Source organism: Falco biarmicus, chromosome 7 (assembly GCF_023638135.1).
Source record: "Falco biarmicus isolate bFalBia1 chromosome 7, bFalBia1.pri, whole genome shotgun sequence".
In the NCBI taxonomy this organism is placed as follows: Eukaryota; Metazoa; Chordata; class Aves; order Falconiformes; family Falconidae; genus Falco; species Falco biarmicus.
Genome location: NC_079294.1, coordinates 22,085,045 through 22,107,274, shown reverse-complemented (window position 1 = coordinate 22,107,274; position 22,230 = coordinate 22,085,045). Strand labels below are relative to the sequence as shown.

The window sequence follows — 22,230 nt, the reverse complement described above, 5'->3', positions numbered from 1 at the left end:
CAGGAAATGAGGGTTCACACTTAAGGTGGCATCAGCGTTACAAGGGCTTAAGTGTGGCAAGAGGTGACTTTATTAAGTGTGTAATGCACCACCGTTTGGTCAAATTTATCACACTTCACAGTGAGTACTTCATACAGGTTTTATGATACTGCAAGATATGTTTTACCACACTATTTGGCAATGAAGGATTGTCAGAAGGGACTACTGCTTTCATTTGAGGTGTTTCGGAGTGAGAATTGGTTCTTCTCCAAGGGTAAGGGTGAGGTTGGGCGACATGGACCTTCAGCTGATGTACAGGCTGCATAGTTGCTAAATGTTTACTTTTTTTTCCTTTTTCCCCCCCCTCCCCCCCCCCGTAGTCCTGGAGATCGACTTCTCAGAGCTTGTTCTGGAGGAAATCATTGGCATAGGGGGCTTCGGAAAAGTGTATCGAGCTGTATGGATAGGAGATGAGGTTGCTGTCAAGGCAGCTCGCTATGACCCTGATGAGGACATCAGCCAGACCATTGAGAATGTCCGCCAAGAGGCCAAGCTCTTTGCGATGTTAAAGCATCCCAACATCATTGCCCTCAGGGGTGTGTGTTTGAAGGAGCCTAATCTTTGTTTGATCATGGAGTTTGCCCGTGGAGGATCGCTAAATAGAGTGTTGTCTGGTAAAAGGATACCTCCTGACATACTAGTGAACTGGGCAGTACAGATTGCGAGGGGAATGAACTACCTGCACGAGGAAGCAATTGTACCCATAATTCACCGTGACCTGAAATCCAGCAACAGTAAGTGCTACACAGTGAACAGCCAGGGTGCTGGGATGTGGTTTTGGAAAAAAATCATATAAAGAAAAGAGGTGGTAATGTTAACTTGGTGATCCTTTCTTGTGAACCACTGTATCCTCTAATTCAATCCCAGAAGGGTTATTTTTCTACAATATGGTGTTACAGACCATAGGAAACATGTAAATGCTTTTACTTTGTAGAATCAACTTGATTGGACGCAAAAGCAACTGTAAATGGAGCATGCTTCTTTAGCAGTTCATATATGTGTATATACACACAGTGTCTCAGTTTTATTGGCATTTCAGCAGACTCCTATATGTCAGGAAGTCTTGCTGAACTTAAAATGTGTATTCGCCTTCCACTTTTTGGAAGGATAAATGCAAGGATAAATGCTCCCAAGCCTTCATTTTACTTGCTAGATTTTGCCATATAGATGAGATGCAAGCCAGTCTTCCTTATGGGAGATTTAACCCATCCCTGCTGAATTGGATCTTTTCTCTTATCCCTCATAGAGCTGGTGTTGACAGAAGCATTAACTCAGGTAAATCAAGTGTCCCAGTGTTTGTCCTAGTACACCAAGGACTTCAGCTGATGTTTCTGGTGCTTTACATGGGATGCAGCTGATGCAGTAGAGCATGGGGAGTCAACTTTGGTAGTTATGGTTCTGGAAATCATGGTGAATAGCTACTCTGTAATACTAATAGCATTATTGTCTGCCACTTGGGTATTGTTTTTCTAGTGTGTCTGTTTTCCCAAACTTAAAATTGCCTCGAAGTCAAAGGTATGTATAGAACATTATTTATGAGTGTGGGAGCAAACTGCTGCAGTGGTTTGAAGATTATAATCTCCTTTGCTGTTGCCTGCATGCAGCTGTTGAGCCTTTCTCTCTGCTTGTCTGTGTCTAGATGGCAAGAGTGAACACGCATCTGCATGTTGGCTGCAGTGGTTTAGATAGGTGTGTTAGTATGAATTCATTTTCATTTATGGCTTGAGTTAATAAGAAGCGCTGTGAACTGGGTGGCTGGGATGCAGGCACATGTTCTCTTTTGCTTTGAGGGCATTAACATCTAGCAAAGAGGTCTGACAGATGGGAATTTTAATATCTTAAATAGATTCACTAGAGCTAGCATTAACCATTACAATGCTGTAAATTTCCAGGCCTTGCAGAATCTTCCTGTGGTTTTTTTTGACCTCAAATCTTTCAGCAGTGGTTTTACATAGTTTGTCATGAAGAGGAAGAAAAAAAGTATTATTAATTCTTGTTAGTGAGTTTGAAAGTAGGAACTATGGGAGCTTTCAAATTAGTATCTACCTTATTATTCTTGTACTATCAAACTTATTCTTCTTACAGTAAGGCAATCTGATACCCTGATGTACTGCCATACAGATGGCAGCATATATGGGCATATTGATAAGTGCTGTAAAATGAAGGATTGATTGGCTTGGTTAAAGGATGACTGGCTGCATCTGTGAATAAGAAATAGTTGTATTTAAGTGTTGGGCCTTTCCTCCTTACCTAAGAAAATATTTACTTGCCCATTTTGCTAACAGGCCATTAAGATTTTATTGCTTTATGCTATCTGAACATTTTTGAAGTTTAGAATGGAAGTTATTTCTAAGATAAAAAGCTGTTAGCTCCCAGTATTTCACTGCTTTATTCATACTAGAGACTGCTAGTTGTAAAAGTGAAATGTATCAACTAGAGAACCAGCCCAACTAGAGGGACACCAGTGCACAATGTCACCAACCAAACACAGGCATGGATGCTAGGAAACATCTGTGCTGTCAGCAGCAAGAGTAAATGTCTCCTGTCACAGTGAATCAGCAGTACATAATTGTGCTGCACTGTAAAGTGCCAGTGAGAAGTTAAGGGTTTTGCTACAGATATTACTAGAATTTTCCTCACTTGGGAGGAAGCAATAGTAAAGAAAGAGCAAGAATGAGTGGGAATGCCTATGGAAGGATTCAAAGATGTCCTGTGTTTGGAGGGGAGAGGTAGAGAATTTACATGGTAATCTTGACCAAAGGTACCATCAGATCTAGTAGAGAAGAGATGGGTATAGGAAAATTCTAGCCCAGCTAAGTCTACAGAAAGCAGTTACACATCTGGGAAACTAAATGTAAGAGCTGGTGCTGGAGGGAAGGACTTCAGATATTTTTAAGGAAAATTCTTTGTTTTGTAACCCTGTTTTGCAATAAGATGAATTAGTAACCTCGGGTATGGGCTTGACATATTACAACAGCTGTTTGCTTTGGTTTGGCAACATAGAGTTCTTCTTTCTGTGCTGTGTGGTGGAAGAGAATTTTTTTTAAAAAAAATTTACTATTTTAAAGATATGAAAATGTATGTTCTCTTCTGGGTGTATCTATAAAGCAAGTATCATAGGTATTAGATCATGACAATGATGGAGCTTCTTTTTTAGAGGGGGAGGGACTGTTGGTCTCTTCTGTGGTGTTCCCCTGCCCTCCAAAAGTGTATGTTACCTATACATGCAGACAGACCCAACTCATGTTTATCTGCAGGATAAACAACTTTGGACTGCCAATGTTTGTCTCGAATGATTTGTCAATGCATTTCTGACATCCCTTTTCCATTTTAGGTAATAAGCATCTTGGAAATTTCTCTGTGTTGTTTTCTATGGAAAGCTTTTAGCAACTTTGGTAAAGATCAGTGGACTAAGGATGTTATTGCATCCTGATTTATATCTGGTTTGCATTTTCTATGTTATTCTGATGTAAATAAGTTTTTTCAGTTACTGTGGATAATCAAGAACAGGTGATGTTAGCTTTGTGCCTGTAGAATTAACAAGCTTGTAGCATTTTCTTTATAGAAGTTACCACCCACCAACTGATAGGCCATAATGTGTCTCTGGAGAAGGAACAGCTTCTGCTTGCAAGAACTTGGAAAAGATTCTTGCAGGCACAATTCTTTCATGTACTAAACATCTACAAGTACTGAGAGCTGTCATGGGAGCATCAGCTGTATTGATCTACTGATTGGTACTGCCTACATTCAGTAATAGATAGTGATTCTCATACATCTCCTCTTGCCTTCGAGCACCAGCTGCGACCTGCACTATCCATCTGAAGCTGCAGGATGAGTTAGTTTGAGAGTTAGGGAACAAGATGGAGGAGTGGGAAAGAACTGAGTTGCCTTATTTAAAGTCAAATTTTCTACTAGAATGGTAGAAAATCAGAGAATGTGCTTTCAAATGCCTGCCTATATTTAGTCAGACACAGAATGCATAAGGACAGTATTTAATGATGAACCTTTTAAGAAGTTTATGTTATATTTTGGACTGTGTAATAAGTCAAGTGGGCACCTTAATGCAAATCTGAAAAATCACTCTATTATATATGTATAAGGATTTGAAGAAGCCCACCTTTTAAATCTAAACTATTGCAGCTTTGTGGACTCAAGTAGTAGGTAACAAAAGAATGTTCAGAGTAGTTACCAATATTTCTGATGACATGGTAAAGAACATAAGGGTTTGGTCACTTTGGGAGGTAACAACTTCTTATATAGTGACTGAACTTCAGGGGATTATTTGAAGAATCCTGGAGGTATCTGTTTCTTGAGATTTTGCTTGTCAAAAAGCAATGTCCAAAACAATTGTTCTGTTTTCCTTCTTTTAACCAAAAAGGTGTTAATTTCTTCATTTTTTTCCCTACAATCTAAATATATTAGCATTAAATATAAAGTTATGATAATGAAAAGTGCCCTGTATGTTTTAAGTACCGTTTCTGTTTGAGGCAGACTTTTATTGTAAATCTTGGAGGTTTTGAGGACTGCCTGTTTCACTGCTTTGGGGATGCTATCAGGAAATGGGTACCTAAAGATCTTTACAGTACAAATTGCACACCTGTGATTTATTTTTAGGGACCCTGAAATTCTTAAACTGTCAAGTTCAGTGGACAGTGGGTCTGGTAGGTGAGTGTACCAGTGACATTACCAACTTGTGTGTCAGTCATGTAACTAAACAAGAGAAAGAAGGTAACCAAGGAAAGCTGTTTTGTTCTGCTGTGTGAGGAGGTAAGTATTTCTTTTTTGTGCATTTGATTCAAGAGATTCAACATATTCTATATGAAAATTAATCTTATAAATCTGACTGAATCCTCTCTGGCTTCTTTTCCTTCTCTTCATCTGGTGATACTTTTAACCTTTCCTTCTTCAGCTACATGTTGTTGTTTCACTGAGCATATGTTACAGATTTGGTAGTAGGTTTCTCCCAACGTGAAGGCTCCTAAATAATCTAAATGCTGAGCTCTAGAAAAAAAGCAACTAGGAATGCCCACTGAAGTCAACATCATTGTGTTTGGCCCAGCTCTTGGAGTTTCCCTTTCTCTTGTCTCAGCTGACTGGAGGAAGATGCTTGGCATATAATGCTTAGGATCAAAAAGGTCAGTCCTGTTGGTTTTAGTGAAGTATTGTAAATAATGAAACTGGTCCTGTTTGTTTCTGTTTGTCAGTGTTAGATATGCCAGCATTGCTATAGGAATGATGCCAATTAACTAATGCTGCAGAGAACTAGCAAAAGCATATTTGCTCTTTTTTTTTTTTTTTTTTTTTTAAACTGGCTCAGCAAAATACATTTGTTATTTGCACTACATTGAAAGGTTTTGCTGAGGGGTGTTCATGCCAGTTAGCAAAGTGCTTTATAAAAGTTACCATGTTTGTGTTGCCCGAAGTGGCACAGAAGATTAGCAGCAAAGTGACATGGCCAGGGTCGAAGAAAGAGTTAAGGACAGAGCTTAAAATAAATGCCAACAATTCTGATTGAGTCAAGTCAGTAGTTCTACCGTTCTTGTTCTTTGAAGGTGTTCACTTCCCCTCCTTTTTGGACCACCAAAGTAAGCTTGTGGTGCCCTGATACTCAAAGCTTTAACTTTCTGAAGAATTCTAAACTCTGCTATAGCTTTGCTTATTTATTTGATGCAGTTCTTAAGCCTTTTCTGTTCGTAAAAAGTGGTAATAGAGCTGACTTTCAAACGGTCTCAGGACAGTTGTTTCTAGAACTTAGAATATTCCTGTTTTGGTGTGGTGGTTTGTTTTTTTTTTTTTTTTTTTTTTTTTGTGGGGTGTGGAAAGTATAGGCAGAATTTAAAGCAGGGATTCCTTGCAACTATTTGAAATCCAACCCAAGGACAACAGGACTTGAATGTTACATACCTGTCTTGATAACATGTGATTAGTTATCTCATTCCTTGTTGCAATATTCACATCCCAATCCATTCATAATTGCCACTATTCTGTGGGTCCTTTCAGAGAAGGAAAAGTACTTAATGTAAACCTCTTCCTCTGTCTGGCAGCATTGTAGAGGAGTGCTCTTCTAGGGTCTGCTTAAAGTATGTTGGAAGAGCAGTTTGTAAGGCTGCACTGTTGTTGCTGCTTCTGGTACTTCAGTGTAATTTGCTGACTAACTCTCCAATGTTGTACCTTCTATCAGAATGGATTTCCTTTGTCAGTGCAATTAAATGAGTGTGAGTAATGCTTCATGTAAAGTGTAGTGAAACTATTTCAATGGCATCTGAATGCTTTACACTGGGCGAATAATTGTTCTGGCCTTAGTTGGGTGCTCCCTTGCTCTGTAATAAGAAAGTGATAAGAACATGAGATTTTTTTTCTTTTTTGAGGACAGCAGCTGGGAGATTAATTTTATGCAGATGTTCTCTGGTTCAGTTTAGGGAGCAAGAATATGTAAACCTCTGTTTTTCCTTTTTGTTCTTGTTCTAGATTTAAAAAGTGTGTACAATAGAAATCAAGCCTTTCAAACAGCCTGAATATACTCCTAAGGGTGATTAAAGATGACTTTTCAGGTTCTGCCCTTAGGCAATTATCTGATTTTATGGACACACTATACAATCTGGTTCTGTGCTTATTTCTGTGTCTCCCCAGAGTATCAGCCTTTGTGCTGATATCCTGGTTACTCGTATTGTGGTTTAAAAAAATTCCAAGTAGCTATAATATTTTTGCATGGAAATAGGAAATTCATGCCAGTAAACTACAACATTTTGTTGAACAGAATGAAAAAAATGCTTTATTTTCATGTGTTATTAGTTCAGAAGATGTAAATTATACCTGAAAGTGATGCTAATTTTTAAGCTGTTGAGACATCGGGAATTCATAAAAGTAAGGTAACAGTTTACTTCGTGAGTTTTTGGTTGGTTTTTTTTCCTTAGCTTATCTAAATTTGAGCAACTGCATTCTTCTGCAAGAAGTTTGACAGATACTTTCATGTTGCAGTCTTACTTTCAGTATGTTTTAGTAGATTTCTGAGAGTTCCAAAATGAAAATATACATCTCCTGTAAATGGCTTGTTTTAGTTGAGTATTAATTGATGTCTTCACTGTTAATTGCAAGTAAAAAATGGAAAGGCTTTATGCAATCAGTCTAATGTCCACAAGAACACTTTGATATTCTCCTGACCACACCGAATAGCAAAAAGGCAATTTCACAGATGGAATCCCTTATCTTTGTAGACAAGAATGGAAAGAGTTGTTCTAATTTTGGAGAAGTGAAATTGTGTCTGTTACATTTAAAAACTCAGCTAATATCCTTTCCATGTCATTGTGCCACTGCATATATTTTTCTGCAGGGTTCTTTCTGTTCCTAAGAAAAAAATAACCAAGAGTTATGACACTTAGCACTTTCTCCAAATTGTGCATATGGGACCATAGAATAGATACAAGCAGACCTGAGCACCATCATGCAGGAGGTGTATCTAGGCATCTGTGTGCTGCTCCCATGAATTCACTGTCTGACCATCTGTGACAGAGCTGGGATAAATCTGTGTTTTTCTGAAATTTTGAAGTAGCAAGTCAAGAGTGAGAACAGCCTTGTGGCACTTCTGGGAAGCTAGAATAACTTCTTCAGCTCTGCTTTTTTATTTTTTTTTTATTTTTGTGTGTGTGTGTTGCTCCCACATCGATAAACTGAGTTTGAATTCTGAGAGATTTCTGTCAGCAGCTTCACTTTTGCTTTTCTTATCAAACGATTCCTTTCGGAATTTCAACATCTCTGAAGCAAACAAACTCGCTCTTGAAGCATCAGAAGTTAAGCACAATCTTGTTCTTTGAAGTGATGATTCATCACGCAAGATGATTCCTTAATTTTAAGTAATATTGCATCTTGAAGGTGGCACATGTTCCCTTATGACAAGGAAAGCCTTAAGCTCTTGGAAAGAATACAGGATATAGCTCGTGATTAAGTAGATGCTTTTTAGTACATATTTACTGTCTGATTCTAGGATAGTTTTGGTTAGATCAGTGTGACACTGATTTTCAAAAGGTTGCCAAAGTTGACTGGCATATCTGTTAATTGTTTCTTAATTGTCCAGCTGCTAATGGAAAGGTAAATTCAGTCTTCCTCAGACCTGAACATTTTGCAGATGAAAACGAAATAGTAACAGAACCTTATGCAATAAAAGGAGAAACTATAGCCGTGTATCAGGATTTATAATTATGTTGTTTAGTTTCATCACTGTTTCTTAAGATCTGGGAGAAGACAACTCACATAATAGCAAATCTTTGGGTCCCGACCTGTAGAAGAGTTGCTCTGGTGGTAACGGCAGCATGGTGCAGCATCCTGTAGGGTTCTTTTCAGAAGGAAGTAGCAAGAGGACAGGCAGCCCTCCTGTGAGCTGTTCGTGTTACTACCACACACAGCCCTTGCACTCCGCTTTCTAAAAGCATTGCTGTATTACTCAAGGATTTTTTTTTTGTAACACCATTTTTTTATTAAAAGCAGAAGTATCCTCCCAAAACACCAAACTTTATCTAATAGATTCCAAATTATCTCTGAAATCCTGTATTGTACTTTGAATGCTGTACTACTTAAGTCCTGGATGATTTTTAGAGCTTATAAGCCAAGCTCCTACTTAGCTCTACATCTTCCTCTGATGCTTCATCAAACAGGCTTCTGGAATTTGCTTTGGCTGTTGAGAAATGTTAAGATTTGCTGTTTGTATTACAGCTGGAAACCCTCACTTAAAATGTGAGTGTGGCTTCAACCTTGCTGATTATAGACTTACTGTGTAGATGGGTAGCAAATGATAGTGTGCTAATAGCTCCATTTACTAGTAACAGATAAGTATTTCTGCCACTAAGATTTTGCTTATTGCAACAATTGCTATGTTTAATTGGGGATTCCTAGGGGAGTTCTTGGGGTATTAAAAAGAAGTTCAGTGCTAGTGTGGATAATTGCTATAAAGATGTGTAAGGGCAGTGGGGTGTATGTGAACCAGGCCACATGGTCCACCTGTCACAAAAGTATTCCAGGGTTTCCTATTGTGTCCTCTTTGAGTATAGACCTAGGAAAAGATATTACAGTGAAGAGTCTTTATTTGCTTTTGACTTTGCATTGTTCAAGGATTCTGAAAATAAGAAAAATCCTGTAACTTTGATTAGTAGAACTCTATATGCCTAACTCTGCTTGTTGACCTGTTCTCAATCTTGCCCTTGGATTTATTGATTTGCTTTTTCTGTTTCATGTAATCAGTCACACAGCGTATGGCTTTAATATGGTTATGATCATCTGCTAACAGGTGGATACTCCTAATGCTTGATCAGGGTACTGTGTAACCACTTACACTCTTTGATGATGGAGTAAGCTGGGTCAGAATACTTAAGAGAAATCTAACACATAAAAAATGAACAGCTTTCTGATAGCTTTACTGCATGAACTGTTATCTTGCATGGATTTCCGTGTGCAACAGTACAGGACTACTGTCTTTCTCAGCAGCTGGCTACTTGTTCTGTTCAGCTTCAGGTAAAACTGCAGTACTCAAAGTCTGAATTTCACTATTGTCAGCTGAAACTAACTTGGTGTTGATTGTGCATCTTAGAGACATTTAACACTTGTTCTGATGAATGGGAATACATCTCTCCCTTTTCTTGAGATTTTAAAATAATATCTGATTTTTTTAAAGAAAACACTAACAAGCCACCAAAAAGCCCAGCTTCTGGTATGGTTTGTGCCACTGCTTGTGAATTTTTTGTCTTCCTTACTCTCTAGATTGCGGAGTACCAGCCTGCTCCAGGAATTAATAGTACTTGGTGTTATTGACTGTTTCATAGAGATGTCTAAATTGAAGCTAAAGCAGAACAGTTCTGTGCTACTTCTTTCATCATGAATTTAATGTTTCTATTTGCCTGGAAATGGCTCCCACCAAACCAGCATCATTATTAAATCTCTTTTCAGACAGCCTTTTGAGTGACAATGAATGAATGTCGTTCATGTGATTCTACTCTTCCCTTTGCTTTTTTTGTTGTTGCCTAATGCAGTTCTTGATTTGTTGCAAGTTTTCAAACTGATATGATTTGGCAAAGTGCTGTGTTGGTACAGATGTAGTTGTATTTTTTCTTTAGAGCATTTAACTGATTATGAAGAGTGCAATAACCCATGCTTGAGCTAGAAGGGTGTTCCTGTGTAAGCAGTATGGTAGAATTTAGTCTGAAATCAGAGCTGAACAGCCCCATTTTTCCAGGAGACTCCAGTGTTTGTTCTCTAGTAACATTCAAAGTGTTTTGTACCAGATCACTAAAGTGGTAAGACTTCTTTTCAGCTTGGTTAGGTGAAAGGATCGATTCTAAATATATCATAGCTCTGGAGGCCTTTCCTATCCCCTCCCCCATTATGCATTAGCTCTTTAGAGTTACTGTACTGCATGGCTTAAAATCCAAGAACTGCTGTGCTGTCACATCCATCACCTCCTCTAGGTTGATAGAAGAGGACAGTTGGCCAGCTTTATGGATTTGCTGAACCCTCACGTGTACCCAGTAATTAAAAAGGTTTTGCTTCCAAGGTGTATATGTATTTTTTTAAATGTGTTGTAGCTGGATGGTTAGTAATGAAAGAGAAAATATTTGCTTATTACTAAAGACAATATTTGTGTTCTTTGTTTTTCCTTCGAAGATGTGAAATTTTGAGTGAGTCTTAAATTCTGTGCTCTACAGGATCTTATGCAACACTTAGCCTTCTGCACCACAAACAAATATTAGAATAAAGATGCAGTCCTACCGAAATGAACGGCAGAGTACCCAACAGAAGGTAGGTAAAGGCTGCATGCGGAAAGCCCGGACTCAGTCCATGTGCAGATCTGTTAATCACTTTAAGTACTTGGAATGCAGGATCAAGAGCAGATTGCTCATTATCTGGATACTTGTGAAGCAAAGCTGTGCAGGCTGACTATGGAAGGTAGAGCAAAAATTGCAAATTAGATTTTGGCAAACTGCTACAATACAAGGTCTCATTTTGGAGTGAGTTTTTGAAATCCTTTCCCAAAAGTTTAGTTCTGTCATCAAGGCAGCATGCCAGAATACTGCCAATAGGCCTTAATAATTAAAAAAAGGAATGCCTGGCAAGTTCAGTCCCTTGTCCCCTTAGCAATAACACTGCTTTTTTGACTTGTTAGGCAAACTGCAGACTTACTAGCCACTTTCTGGCTTTCTGAGGTCATGACTGTCAGACAATGCAGCAGCATGAAGCAGTACGTTAAGGCTATCTTTGTATCTTAAAACCAGTATTTCCCACCATGACCATCTGAGCTGAAATGTATCTTGGGAAGCTTTGCTGATTCATAGGAGGGGAAAATGGGATTGGAACAATCATAATAAGTTCAGTGAAGCCATGTTCTATGCAAGAGCATTTTTGTTTGATGTATGGATACTTTTGTCCTTCAAATGAGGACTGTTCAATAACTATAGGACTTGCTAATGCTTGCTATTACTATAGTACCTTCTAAATAAGAACCTTGACGATTTCAGAATGCACTGAGTTTCTTCAGAGTACAGTAGAAGTTTTTGTTAATTTGTCAGATAAAAGCAAGTATAAAAAGTAGTAATTAGCCTATGCAAGAGGTGAAAGATATTTATTTCATTTTAGTTTCCATTAAAAAAAAAAAACAAAACCACATTTGCATTAATTTCACAGCCTCTCAGTAGTTGAAAGTGTTTGGGCTGGAAATGGGTCTAGAAGGCAGTCAAATGAATTTGGACAAAGCAAAGATTATACCTAGATTGTGGGGATTTGATACAAAAAAATACTGTAAACTGAAATTGGCTGTCCCAGATGTGAAATTCCAGGGGGTCAGGGAAGAAATTAAAATTTAATTGTAGTGTTAATATTTCAGTGTTCGTGGACTAGGAGTAGAAGTTTTCAGAAAGTGCCTTCAAAGCTGCCCTAGCTCAGATAACTTTGTCCTGTGGTCTGAAAAAACAAACCCTTAGAAAACATACGAGGTTGAGTAAGGAGATTCTTTGTTCAAGACAAGGTTTCCTGTAACAGATTGGCTTGGTTTTCGATGTGTGCTGCCATGGGTGGGTGGGAGAGTCTGGATCCTGTGATATTAATCAGACTTTTTTCCTCTCTGGCACACCTTCAGCTTCGGTAAGCCTTTAGCTGACTTCTGAAAGTTGTATAAAGCAAATTTTTTATAAATTTGGAATTGTTTGGAAATATTCTGGTTCCTTCAACTCTTGCACTTAGACTTCTGCTGCATTGCTGGCAGGGAGAAGTTTAATGGTAGTACCTCCTCATAACAGATCTGGATTGCTCTTGAATCCTACCATGAAAGAGACTTGCAGCTTTTAGAACTGAAACCCTGCTCATGTTTTGCATTTAAGGGTCTCTGAGTGCAAAAACATTCTTTTCTGTAAAGGTTTTACTCTGTTCTTTTCTTTCTGTAAAGCTCTTGCACCTGGGATTTGATGGACTTTGTATCTGATACATCTCCTTACAGTACTTGAATTATCTGAATGGAGGAAGTGGATGGGCTGATGCTTATCCATGATCTGACAAAACTTTTGCCATTTTGCATTTTGGTAAGTGAAGCCACAGTAAGCTGTTCTGTTTGCAGGATGGAGAAAGAAATAAAATGTGGCCAGTATTTCCACCCACAGTGAGTACTCAACAACAGCAATGGTCTTTCACACTCCAGCTATAACAGGGTAAGCATTAGTTCCCCTGTTTGTAGCTGCCTGTTGACCTTACTGCTGTTGAAAACAGTGATTGTACAGTAACAGAGGAGTAAAGGCCTATGAGAAAACAAATTGGTACTAGGCTGCTGTATCTGTAGGTGATTGAGTTGCTTTGGAGGGATCTGCAAGAACATCCCCCTGCAGCAAATATGCATGGTATTATTCTGGGAGAGAAAATACAACTTAAATAGAATGGTGTCATTCCATGTGAGTTTGAGTTCCTTTGCAATTTTTCAGCCTTTGAGGTCTTAAGTAGTGGTCTCTCACTTCTATTCAATCTAACAAAATAAGAATAGATACCTTAAAGCATTGGGACTAAAGCAGAAATATAATTGAGAGTCCAGATAAGAATATAGGAGACTGGGGAAGAAACTTTACAAAGTCTGTGAGGTAGTTTGATGGCTACCTAAATAATTTTTAGAATTAAATGTTTCTACACCAAGTAAAATAACAAAGATGACATATTTATCCTATTTACAGTCCTTCCTTTTATCACTCTCACTCACCCCTTGTTGTGGCTGCCATGTAGCTCTTGGACTGTGTAACCAGCTGATGTGGCTCTGAGGAGACAGAGTAGAGCACAAAACAATGAGTATGGACTTTTGGAAATGGGTATGAATGGGATATGCTTGCAGGCTAAATTTTTTTGCAGGAGTTTTTCTTTGTCTTGGTATGACTGCTCTTCTCATTCCTGGAATCTTGAATGGCAAAGTGTTTGACTCACAGCAGTGCTAATGTTGGTGAAGACTATAACAGCACTACTGAAGTGCACTGACACAGGTATTCAATATTTCCACTACCTTTGGGTTTTTCAGGCCTTGTCAACTCTACATCACCAAGTTGCTGTGTCTGTTTGGTACTTTGCAGTCAGGGCCTCACCTGGGACCTCCACCCCTGCCTCTGTCTCTAGGGCTGTGAGCTCCATGTGAGCTCACGCTAACTTGATAATACCTTCACAGTAAGATTTTCTTAAGTTTCTGGCAAATGAGCTTCTGATACTTTCTTCAGATTATTCTCCCAACCTGTTTCAAAGCACCACGCTCCACCCTAGCATGCTGATTGAAGCATTCATAAAGCTTCAAAATCTAATAATAGAACACACGAGTTAATGTTGCTTTATCACTAGGTAGTAACCCTGTTGTTTCATGGTCTGCCCAGAACTGTTAGTATTTAAATAAAAGAATGGCAGGTATCCTGGCACTAAAATACTGACTATATTGTTTCAGTTGGGGAAAAGTTATGTGGAAGCTAAATGTGAAGCCAGCAATTATCCATCAAATCAGAAATACATCCCAGTGTACCACAGACAACAAATCCAGGGTTTTTTTCACCTACAGTAGGGATCCTTGTCTTGTAGCCCGCTCCCTTCTGTATTTCTTCCTCTATGCTTTCAATTCTCATTATACTCAGTCCCTGTCTTACTACTTTTTTATTTCTCCCATCACTTAATGATAGTAACCATTTCCATCAGGCATTATGTTCATTAGCTAATAGATTTCTGTTCTTGTGTGCCAGGCTTACTGAGAGCAGCATCATGCACAGGTGAATGACTTGGTGTGAACTGTAAGCTGGCCCATACAAGAGACTGTCTTGTATTTTTTTGCAATTTCTTTTGTCTGTCTTAATACTGGGAAAGGGTGTATGAAGTTGCTGATACAGCTGTTGTTATGAAATATGGGGGCAATGGGCAGGTTGGTGGTTAATTATTGTGATTATATTGCAAGGTAATCTTGCTTTCTTTGGTATTGTCAGCAATTTTTGCCTCTCAAGTCAGGAAGTTTTTTATTTTCTTTGTGTGCCATGTGCTAAATAAATTGGGAATACAACAACAGACTAGTTGAAGTAGCTGAAGCCAGTACAGCCAGAAAATTCAGGTATGCGTGGCTATTCATACTATTTTGTGCAGTAGACAGCAGCCCCTCTTCTCTAGCTTCATATATAAAGATGGGCTGTTTTTGCTGTGGGTGATCGCGCTGTAGTAGTTCCTCCCTGAATGTTGTTCTGCTTCTGAAGTGATGAGTCGGCTTTTAGCATGGGCAAAGCAAAGGAGTATTCTGTTCAGCACTACACGATGCAGATAAACCTAATCCTTTCTCTAGGCTGAGAAACCAGCAAAATGTAATTATATGACTGTATTTTTCTGCCTTGTCACGTAATTTTGACAGTGAGGTGAAGTGAGGAGCCACTTCCTACCAGTTCTTTGACATTACTAGCAACTGGATCAGCATGGGTTAAAGTGTTTATTTTCCTGTGCTTGTTCTTTCCCTCTGCTTTGGCCCACTGAAGACTAAGAATGCTGTCCTAACTGTCCAAAAGTGTAGCTGAAAACTAAAATAACCCTCCTAAAAGAAACAAGCAAAAAATCTGACAGTGTTACTGCCTTCCATGAGAATTTTTTGTTTGTGAGAGGAGATTATAACGTGTTTTCTAGTTCTGCTGGTATAATGTGAGCAGAACAGAGGATTAAAACAGCTGCTGTTAATTTTTGTTAATTTCCCTTGTGAAAACTTCCCTTCTGTGAAAGTTCTCTTCAAACTATCTTTTCATGCATACTGGAGGCAGTATGATGCTGGGTAAAAAGTAGGAGGTGTATTCCTGTGGTTTTATGAAGTGACCAAGTTAAAACCCAAGTAAAGCTTTATCATGTTTGTTTTAGTAATCAGATTGAAAGATTCAGTGCGGGTGTTTTATCTGTTTATGTAGGATAAAGGACGTGTTTGGAAGAAGAATAGATGGGTTTGAGGAGAAGAAAATTAAAGGAAAGGGGTAGAAATGGGTATATTCTGGCAGAAAGACAGACACTCAGACCGATCAGTGCTTCTAGCATAATTGGAAAGAAGAAAACCCATGTAATAGAAATGTTTGGTTAAGCAGAATGAAAAAGATATCAACAATGCCGTTATTTGCATTGGAGCAGTATAATAAAGTTGGCAATATTCCCAAAACAGAGTTTGCTCAGCAGTTTTAAACTTCTTACTGCAATGGCTAAGAAGCGGGAGTGATACTGATGTATTAGATGTGGTTGACCTAGCCCTCCTAGAGTTTATTAAAACGTAGGTACAAGTAGATCAAAGAACATACATTTTTATACCCCATCTTTACCTTGTCATGGTGTATTTGTGTATCTGATCTTACGTTTTTCTGGTAAATGAATAAGTAATGAAAATACAGCTGTTTAATATCTGGAAATTAGGTCCTTCTTGCAGCAAGGCTTTGTGTGTTTGACAAAGATGTTTGCTATTGACTTTTCAGTTGATTCAGTGATCATTAAGGTGAGTGGTGCAAGATGCAATGAATTTTGACCTCCAGCCGCCTTTGTGGGCCAAGAGACAGTTTTATTTAAGACTGATTTAACAGAAGTACCAGTTTGATTTACATTAGCTGTCCTCCTAATAGAACAATATATTTCTGGAAACTTAATTTTAAAGAAGTTCGGAACACTGAGATAATCTTGCAACTATAGGTAAATTGGTTTTCAACAGATGGCTCTAACATCTGGTGTGTTAGGGAACTTCTCTAATTGAAATTGCTTACTTATATCAGACCACAGAGATTCGTGTGGTTTAAGTTTGGGCACTTATCACAGATGTGCTTCTAGTCAAGAGAAGCTCCTGTAGGGAGCAATTCAGAGCATGTATATTAGACTTATGCTTGGAATCCCCTTCTGGACAGGCTTTGTCTTTTTTGACTGTTTGGAGCCTGGGAAGACTGCCTTCTGAGATGCTGTGAGCTTGTTTCATCCAAGCCAGCTTTCACTGTAAAGATCCATGAGAATGGAGGAGGGATAGGGAATGAAATTGACTTTTTGAACATGTGAGGCTGTGGTATGTGTGCATCTGTTTCATGCATGCAAGGTCTATCACTTGCCTTCAGGGCAGCCCTTCTGTAGTTTTATTTTATAGTTTTTGGCAGAGTTGAAACTTGGCTAGCATTTAATCTGTTCATTTTTTTTTTTTTAAACTCCAGTCTGTATTCCTTCAGAATTCATTTGATCTTCTTTTTGGCTACTTAAAACTAACCAGTGGTTTTAGGTACTAGTACAGGATGTCTGCATTAACAAAGTTTTAAAGCTGCAGGTTTCAGTGTTTTCACTGCAGCAGTTTCTCCTTCTGAAAGGATAGAGAATAGTCCTAGATACATATAGTCCCAATCTTAAACATATTACTGCACTTTCATGAGTTGCAGTGAAAGTTCAGTGTTCTAATATGAAGCTACACCTTTGGAACTGACCTTAAAGGTCTCATTAGGCCAACAGCAGCCTTAACTCTGTCCTTCTGTTAAATGATCTTACATTGTCTAGTGCCCCACAGAGCAGGCATCTCCATAATGACTTGTGATGACAAGACAGAACTGAAGATCCAGTAGTTGCAACTACACAAAGGCTGAGGGATATAATTGTCTTAGAAATCTTAATCAAGTTGCTTTTTGTGTTGCTTTGAATCCTAAGACTGATGTTTTTTCTTTCTAGTAAAGCATAGTAATGTGGAATGGGGTGGATCAGGAGGAAGAACTGACTCAGTGTAAGATACCATTCTGTCAGTCATACTTCAGTGGGTTTCTTTCTTTGAGGTCTATTTCCAGTACAAATCTTTGTTTAAACAACAAAAACATCTGAACTGGCCCTGCCTCTAGAAAAAAAACCACCCTCATTCTTGATGTCACTGATATACAACTGTGACTCATGAAACAGAGAATCATCCACTTTGGGATCTGTTACGGGATCTGTGTACTTCTAAAGACTTGATTACTCTTAGACTGGCATTGGATTCTGTCAAAAGCCTGCTAGCTATTAATACACATACAGAATGATACTTAAACTGGAGAAGGTAAACTGCCTTCACCTGACCTCAAGAATTTGATTTCTTTCAGCTCTGCTAGAAAAGCTGCTAGCTCAAATCACAAACAAGGATAAAAGGATCTTTGGTATGTCATCAGTTTTCCCCCTCCCCTGCCCCACCTATTAACTAAGAAACTATCTTTAAATGGTACCAGCGTTGTCTTGAGTTAACTCCCCATCACTCTGTGCAGGCTGAGACTGAAGAGTGAGAAACTCCAGTTGTATCAGGGAAGTCTAATGACGCTTCTGTTTCAGTATTTGGTGTTGCCTACTAACTGAGGAGTATTAGACCTGGTGAGAGATCTGGTTAATAGCTAGCATTCAATGGTGTGCAGAAGATGCTCATTGTAAACTTTATCAATTTGCTTTGGTTCTGGCCTCTTAACTATTGCTTCAGTAGTCAAAACTACTAAATCAAATCATATCATAAGCAACTGGACTTGTTCTTGTGGAAATTATACTCTTCTACATTACTGTGAATCTGGTGGGGTAAATACCAGGACTTGTTGACTAAGGATGATTCTCTGATAATATGGTTCTTGATTGCTGAGTTCACTCATGGCAACAAAGACAAATGAAAGGACACAATTAAGAAAAGCTGCTTAGAAGCTGGGATGGTCTTACAGGCCTGGGTGCTGCAGTTGGTACTGTGACCATGACGATAATTGTCCATGAAGTATCAAAGTCCCAAGCACAGGGTATCCTAGATCTTCAGAGAGTAGGCTACCAACTGCCACCTATAGCACTGAACTACTTGGAGACAACTGAAAATGCTGTACATGATAAAAGCCAGCCACATAGTGCTGCCTTTCCTCTTTGTTACTGCAACTTTTTTTGTCCTGAGCAGAAGTGAAATTATCACACGGAAACCTGTGTTAAAAAGTATTGAAAATATAATGACAGGTTTTTTCATTGCTAGCTATACACAGTTGTTCATTTATTTGCTGCAATGTCAGACAGTATGACAAGGGACTGCGCCAGACTGAGTCTTGTTAAATGATCTTTGAATTCTGCCTTATGCTATTCTAATAGTCTGTCTTGTCATGAAACCGGTAACTGGCTTATTGCCTTTGGTTACCTAACCTACCCTTTTGTTTGTATAGTGCCTGCTTCTTTCTCTGTACTTCAGGGAACCTTCTCACGTGGGTCTGATATGAAAATATCTTTGATGCTTCTTGCAAGGCACCAAAGCTTTTCTCAAAGAATGTGGAGGAACCTTAGTAGAAATCTTCATTTCAAAGGAAAAAGAGTGGGTTTCATTGTAACCTAGTTAAGAGGAGGCCCAGTGATTCATTTTTACCTTTGTATCTCACTAAGCTCAGATCTAGTATGTCTGGATTAACTGTTGTCTTTCAGCACTTCCAGTCTGCCTGGCTCTCAAGAAATTAAACAGTGGAGTCAGGTCATTACCAGTAATGTTTCTTGAGTCCTTGTGGTAATAAAGTTCTTAATTTCTTAGTGGTTGAAATTACACATCTAAATCATTTGAACCTGTATCTGGGTGACTCCCTGAATCAGGGAAGGGCTTGCTTGGGAGATAGCAAAGACTGTTTGGATCATATGCCTTTCTTCTTGTCTCAGCTGGGACACAAGATACGGAAGAGCTGTCTTGGTGGACAGAATTAATCTGAGCTGTAATTAATTTCTCATTGTCAAATGCTTATCTTGCAGAGGACACATTCCAAAACTTTCAGGAATATATGAACATATATGTGAGCACTTCTGGATTATTACTTCTGTAAGCACACGTGTTCATGATACCCTTCACCTAAAGTTGCTAGGAATTTTTAATGCTAGTTTAAGCCACTATGCTTTAGTTTTTGCGCTTGCAGTATGCAAAGAACATGGTAATTTGCTATATTAAGTTGTTTTGCTGTAGCAGTTGGATCCTCAAAGCTGTCTGAATGTGCTTATAATACCTGGTTTGCTTCACTGGTCCCTTTTGCACACTGCCAGTTGGCTCCTACCTGTGCTGCTTAAGATCAGAAGAAAAAGGTTTTGAGCAGGTAAGAGCAGTAGTAGATGGCATCCTTAATCTGTAACTTGACTGGCTCTGTGCATGCACAGAGGAAGAGATCTCTTGCATGGGCCTAGCTGGACAGACCAATGGTGATCTGTCACTAAAGCTGACATGTTCTGTGTGTTCCTGCTGATTCGGCTCTCATTCTTCCCTCGCCTGAAAACTAGGCCTAGTATCTTTGCTGCCAAACAATTTCACTCGTTAAGGCTGGGAATGTGAAAGATTTTCAAATCAATTTTCTAACTTTTTAAAAACCTCTTTATCTCATGCAGATCTTTTAAATCAACAGACGAATGAGATTTACTGCCTTGGTACATTAGCTGTGTTTTTGGTGTAGGTGCTTTATATTTGTGTCTGAATTTTTTGTTAGGTTGATCATCTGGCCACCGTTAGCTCTGTCCTGAGTGATCAAATCTATTCAAAGGTGGAAAAGTATGCTAACTCTGAGTGTAGGAAGTATGTTGCTTATTTGTGTTTTGTATTGTGGTAGGCTAATACGAGTGCAGAAGAAATAGCAGTTGCAGAAAGAACTTGCACTCAAGAGTGTTAAGCAAGAGGCAATAACTGGTTCTAGATAAATCTCACAAGCAAATGAGACCATATTGATTAGCATGAATAAAATGCATTTGCAGTGTCCTAGCAACCTGGCTTGTGTACTCCATAAGAGAGATTTTTAAGGAGGAAACTGAAAGGAATTAATATTTAACCTATTTACCAGATTCTTTGTTGGAATTCAAGCAAACATAAGAGGGAGAATCAAGGGTTTTGGTTTGAAAATCTGACGGAAGGCCTAGGGAGACTCTTAGCAGTTACAAGTGAGCCAACTGATACTGACCACGACAAGGAGAACTGAAACAAATGCTGAAGAGAGATACGATAATTAACATTAATTTTTACATTTTTGGGTTGCAGGATTATTATCCTAAGCAGTTATTACAAGGAAATAGGGGCACCAAGGATGTAACTAAGGAATCAAGGGCTTGCAAATAAATCCAGCTCTTCCATTGTCCTTCTCTGTAATCTTTTGTCATGGTAATTTGTCTTGCTTGTTCTTTTGTCAGATGTAGGCTAAGTTCATGGATTCCAAAGATCTGTGTAAGTACTAATTATTTTGTTAGAACTTAATACAAATGAAGGTAATTAGATTTAAATAACCTCTTGCAAGGAAGGTATGTACAACCCAGCTGTGATATCTGGTGCTCTGTTCTGCTATTGAGCTCATTCACACAGAATGTCTTCTACCTTGTGAACTACAAATTTGCATGTTGCTCCTTGTGCTTATGAAGCAAAAGAAAACCCAAACCCATGCTTTAAGTTTTACTTTACAACTTCACTGTATATCTATATAATCTATATATTACTGCATTTAAAATTAGATTTTATTATTCTGCCAGCTCTAGAGGCAGAGTAGGTACATACTAGAAGATGATTAGTATGTATATTCCAGGAAATTTTTCAGTCTTGCAATCCATGAGTGACTTGTTAGCAATTTCTCTTAGCAGTTCTTCATCTGCTAGAAAGAAGGAAAAAAGTTAAGACTTACTAGAAGAGGAGGCCGCCTTCTGTACCTTTGTTTCTTTTGGTGGTTCTTCTTTACCCTGAAGTGTGGCTATAAAAAACACACATACTTTTGCCCAAATGAAGAGAATAGTAACTATAGGCCTCAAAGTCCTCCTTCTATCCCAGTTACGAAAACGGAGCTTTCAAGAATTCAATTCAGAAAGGAATTTTGCAAAAGTAGTAAGAACTAAGGGCTTAACCATAGCTTTTAGTTCATTCATAACTTGAGTTGGCCCACAGAAATCTCTAATGAAGTAGTATTTTGTGAATTCTGAAGCCTTGTAGAAAGGGTAGCTGATTATTTTTAATTTTCAGAAAAAAGACAGTTTGATAAAAATAAATGCAGTACCTTAACATGTAGATGTGTTGGCTTTTACTTCATGGGAAATCCCATTTTGGTTATTGCAGGGAAGTATAAGAATGAATGTAAGATTTTTTTAAATTTATTTTTCCCCAAAACAGCTGTGTTAACTTCAGAGTGATACTTGAGTCTTTTCAGGCTGCTAAAAATGGTCTTGAAGACTATTTTTATATGTACTGTAATTTTTGCAATGCTTTTGCCTTTTATAGGTTTTGTTATGATCTATGATTGTTTGGATGTGGGTTTTGGGTTTTTTGCAGTTCATACACCATCATTATGCAGTTACTCTGTTTTTAATATTCTTACAGACACAGGTTCTTAGAAAACAAGGGTTTTTTCCCTTCCATGTATGGGTGTATCAGTGGCTTGATGCCTTCTGTTGTGAAGTCATTGGATAACTGGATAAAATATTTTTATCTTTGGCTCTTTACAAAGTGGCTGAAAATAATTTCACAGGCTTATGGTTAAGTTAGTTGTGGAAGTTTAGTGGCCTATTTTATTCTGTTGCTTTGTTTACAATTTGTTATGTTGCTGGCACAACTTGTGTGGTCACTTTACCTTAAGATAAAGAGGATAATAAAGTGCTGCTAAATCACAGTGGATGCTTCTGACCTCTGATTTACACTCATTTTGCAGTGGTGTGACAGTACAGCTTTGAGGGTAAAGAGGAATATGTGCCTTATACCAAAGCATTCTTGAGTTC

The 22,230-nt window shown here is 38.4% G+C and overlaps 1 protein-coding gene across 4 annotated transcripts in view; it reads left to right on the top strand.

Annotated features, from left to right (window-relative positions):
• MAP3K9 (mitogen-activated protein kinase kinase kinase 9) overlaps positions 1-22,230 on the top strand; it is a 62,575-nt gene that overhangs the window by 5,459 nt on the left and 34,886 nt on the right. For 2 of the 4 annotated variants that reach the window (XM_056346083.1, XM_056346082.1), the window contains exon 2: positions 360-773. The exons of the other annotated variants lie outside the window; for them this stretch is intronic. In XM_056346083.1, coding sequence (XP_056202058.1) covers positions 360-773 — 414 coding nt within the window. The remainder of the gene's footprint in view (positions 1-359; positions 774-22,230) is intronic. 4 annotated transcript variants of the gene reach the window in all.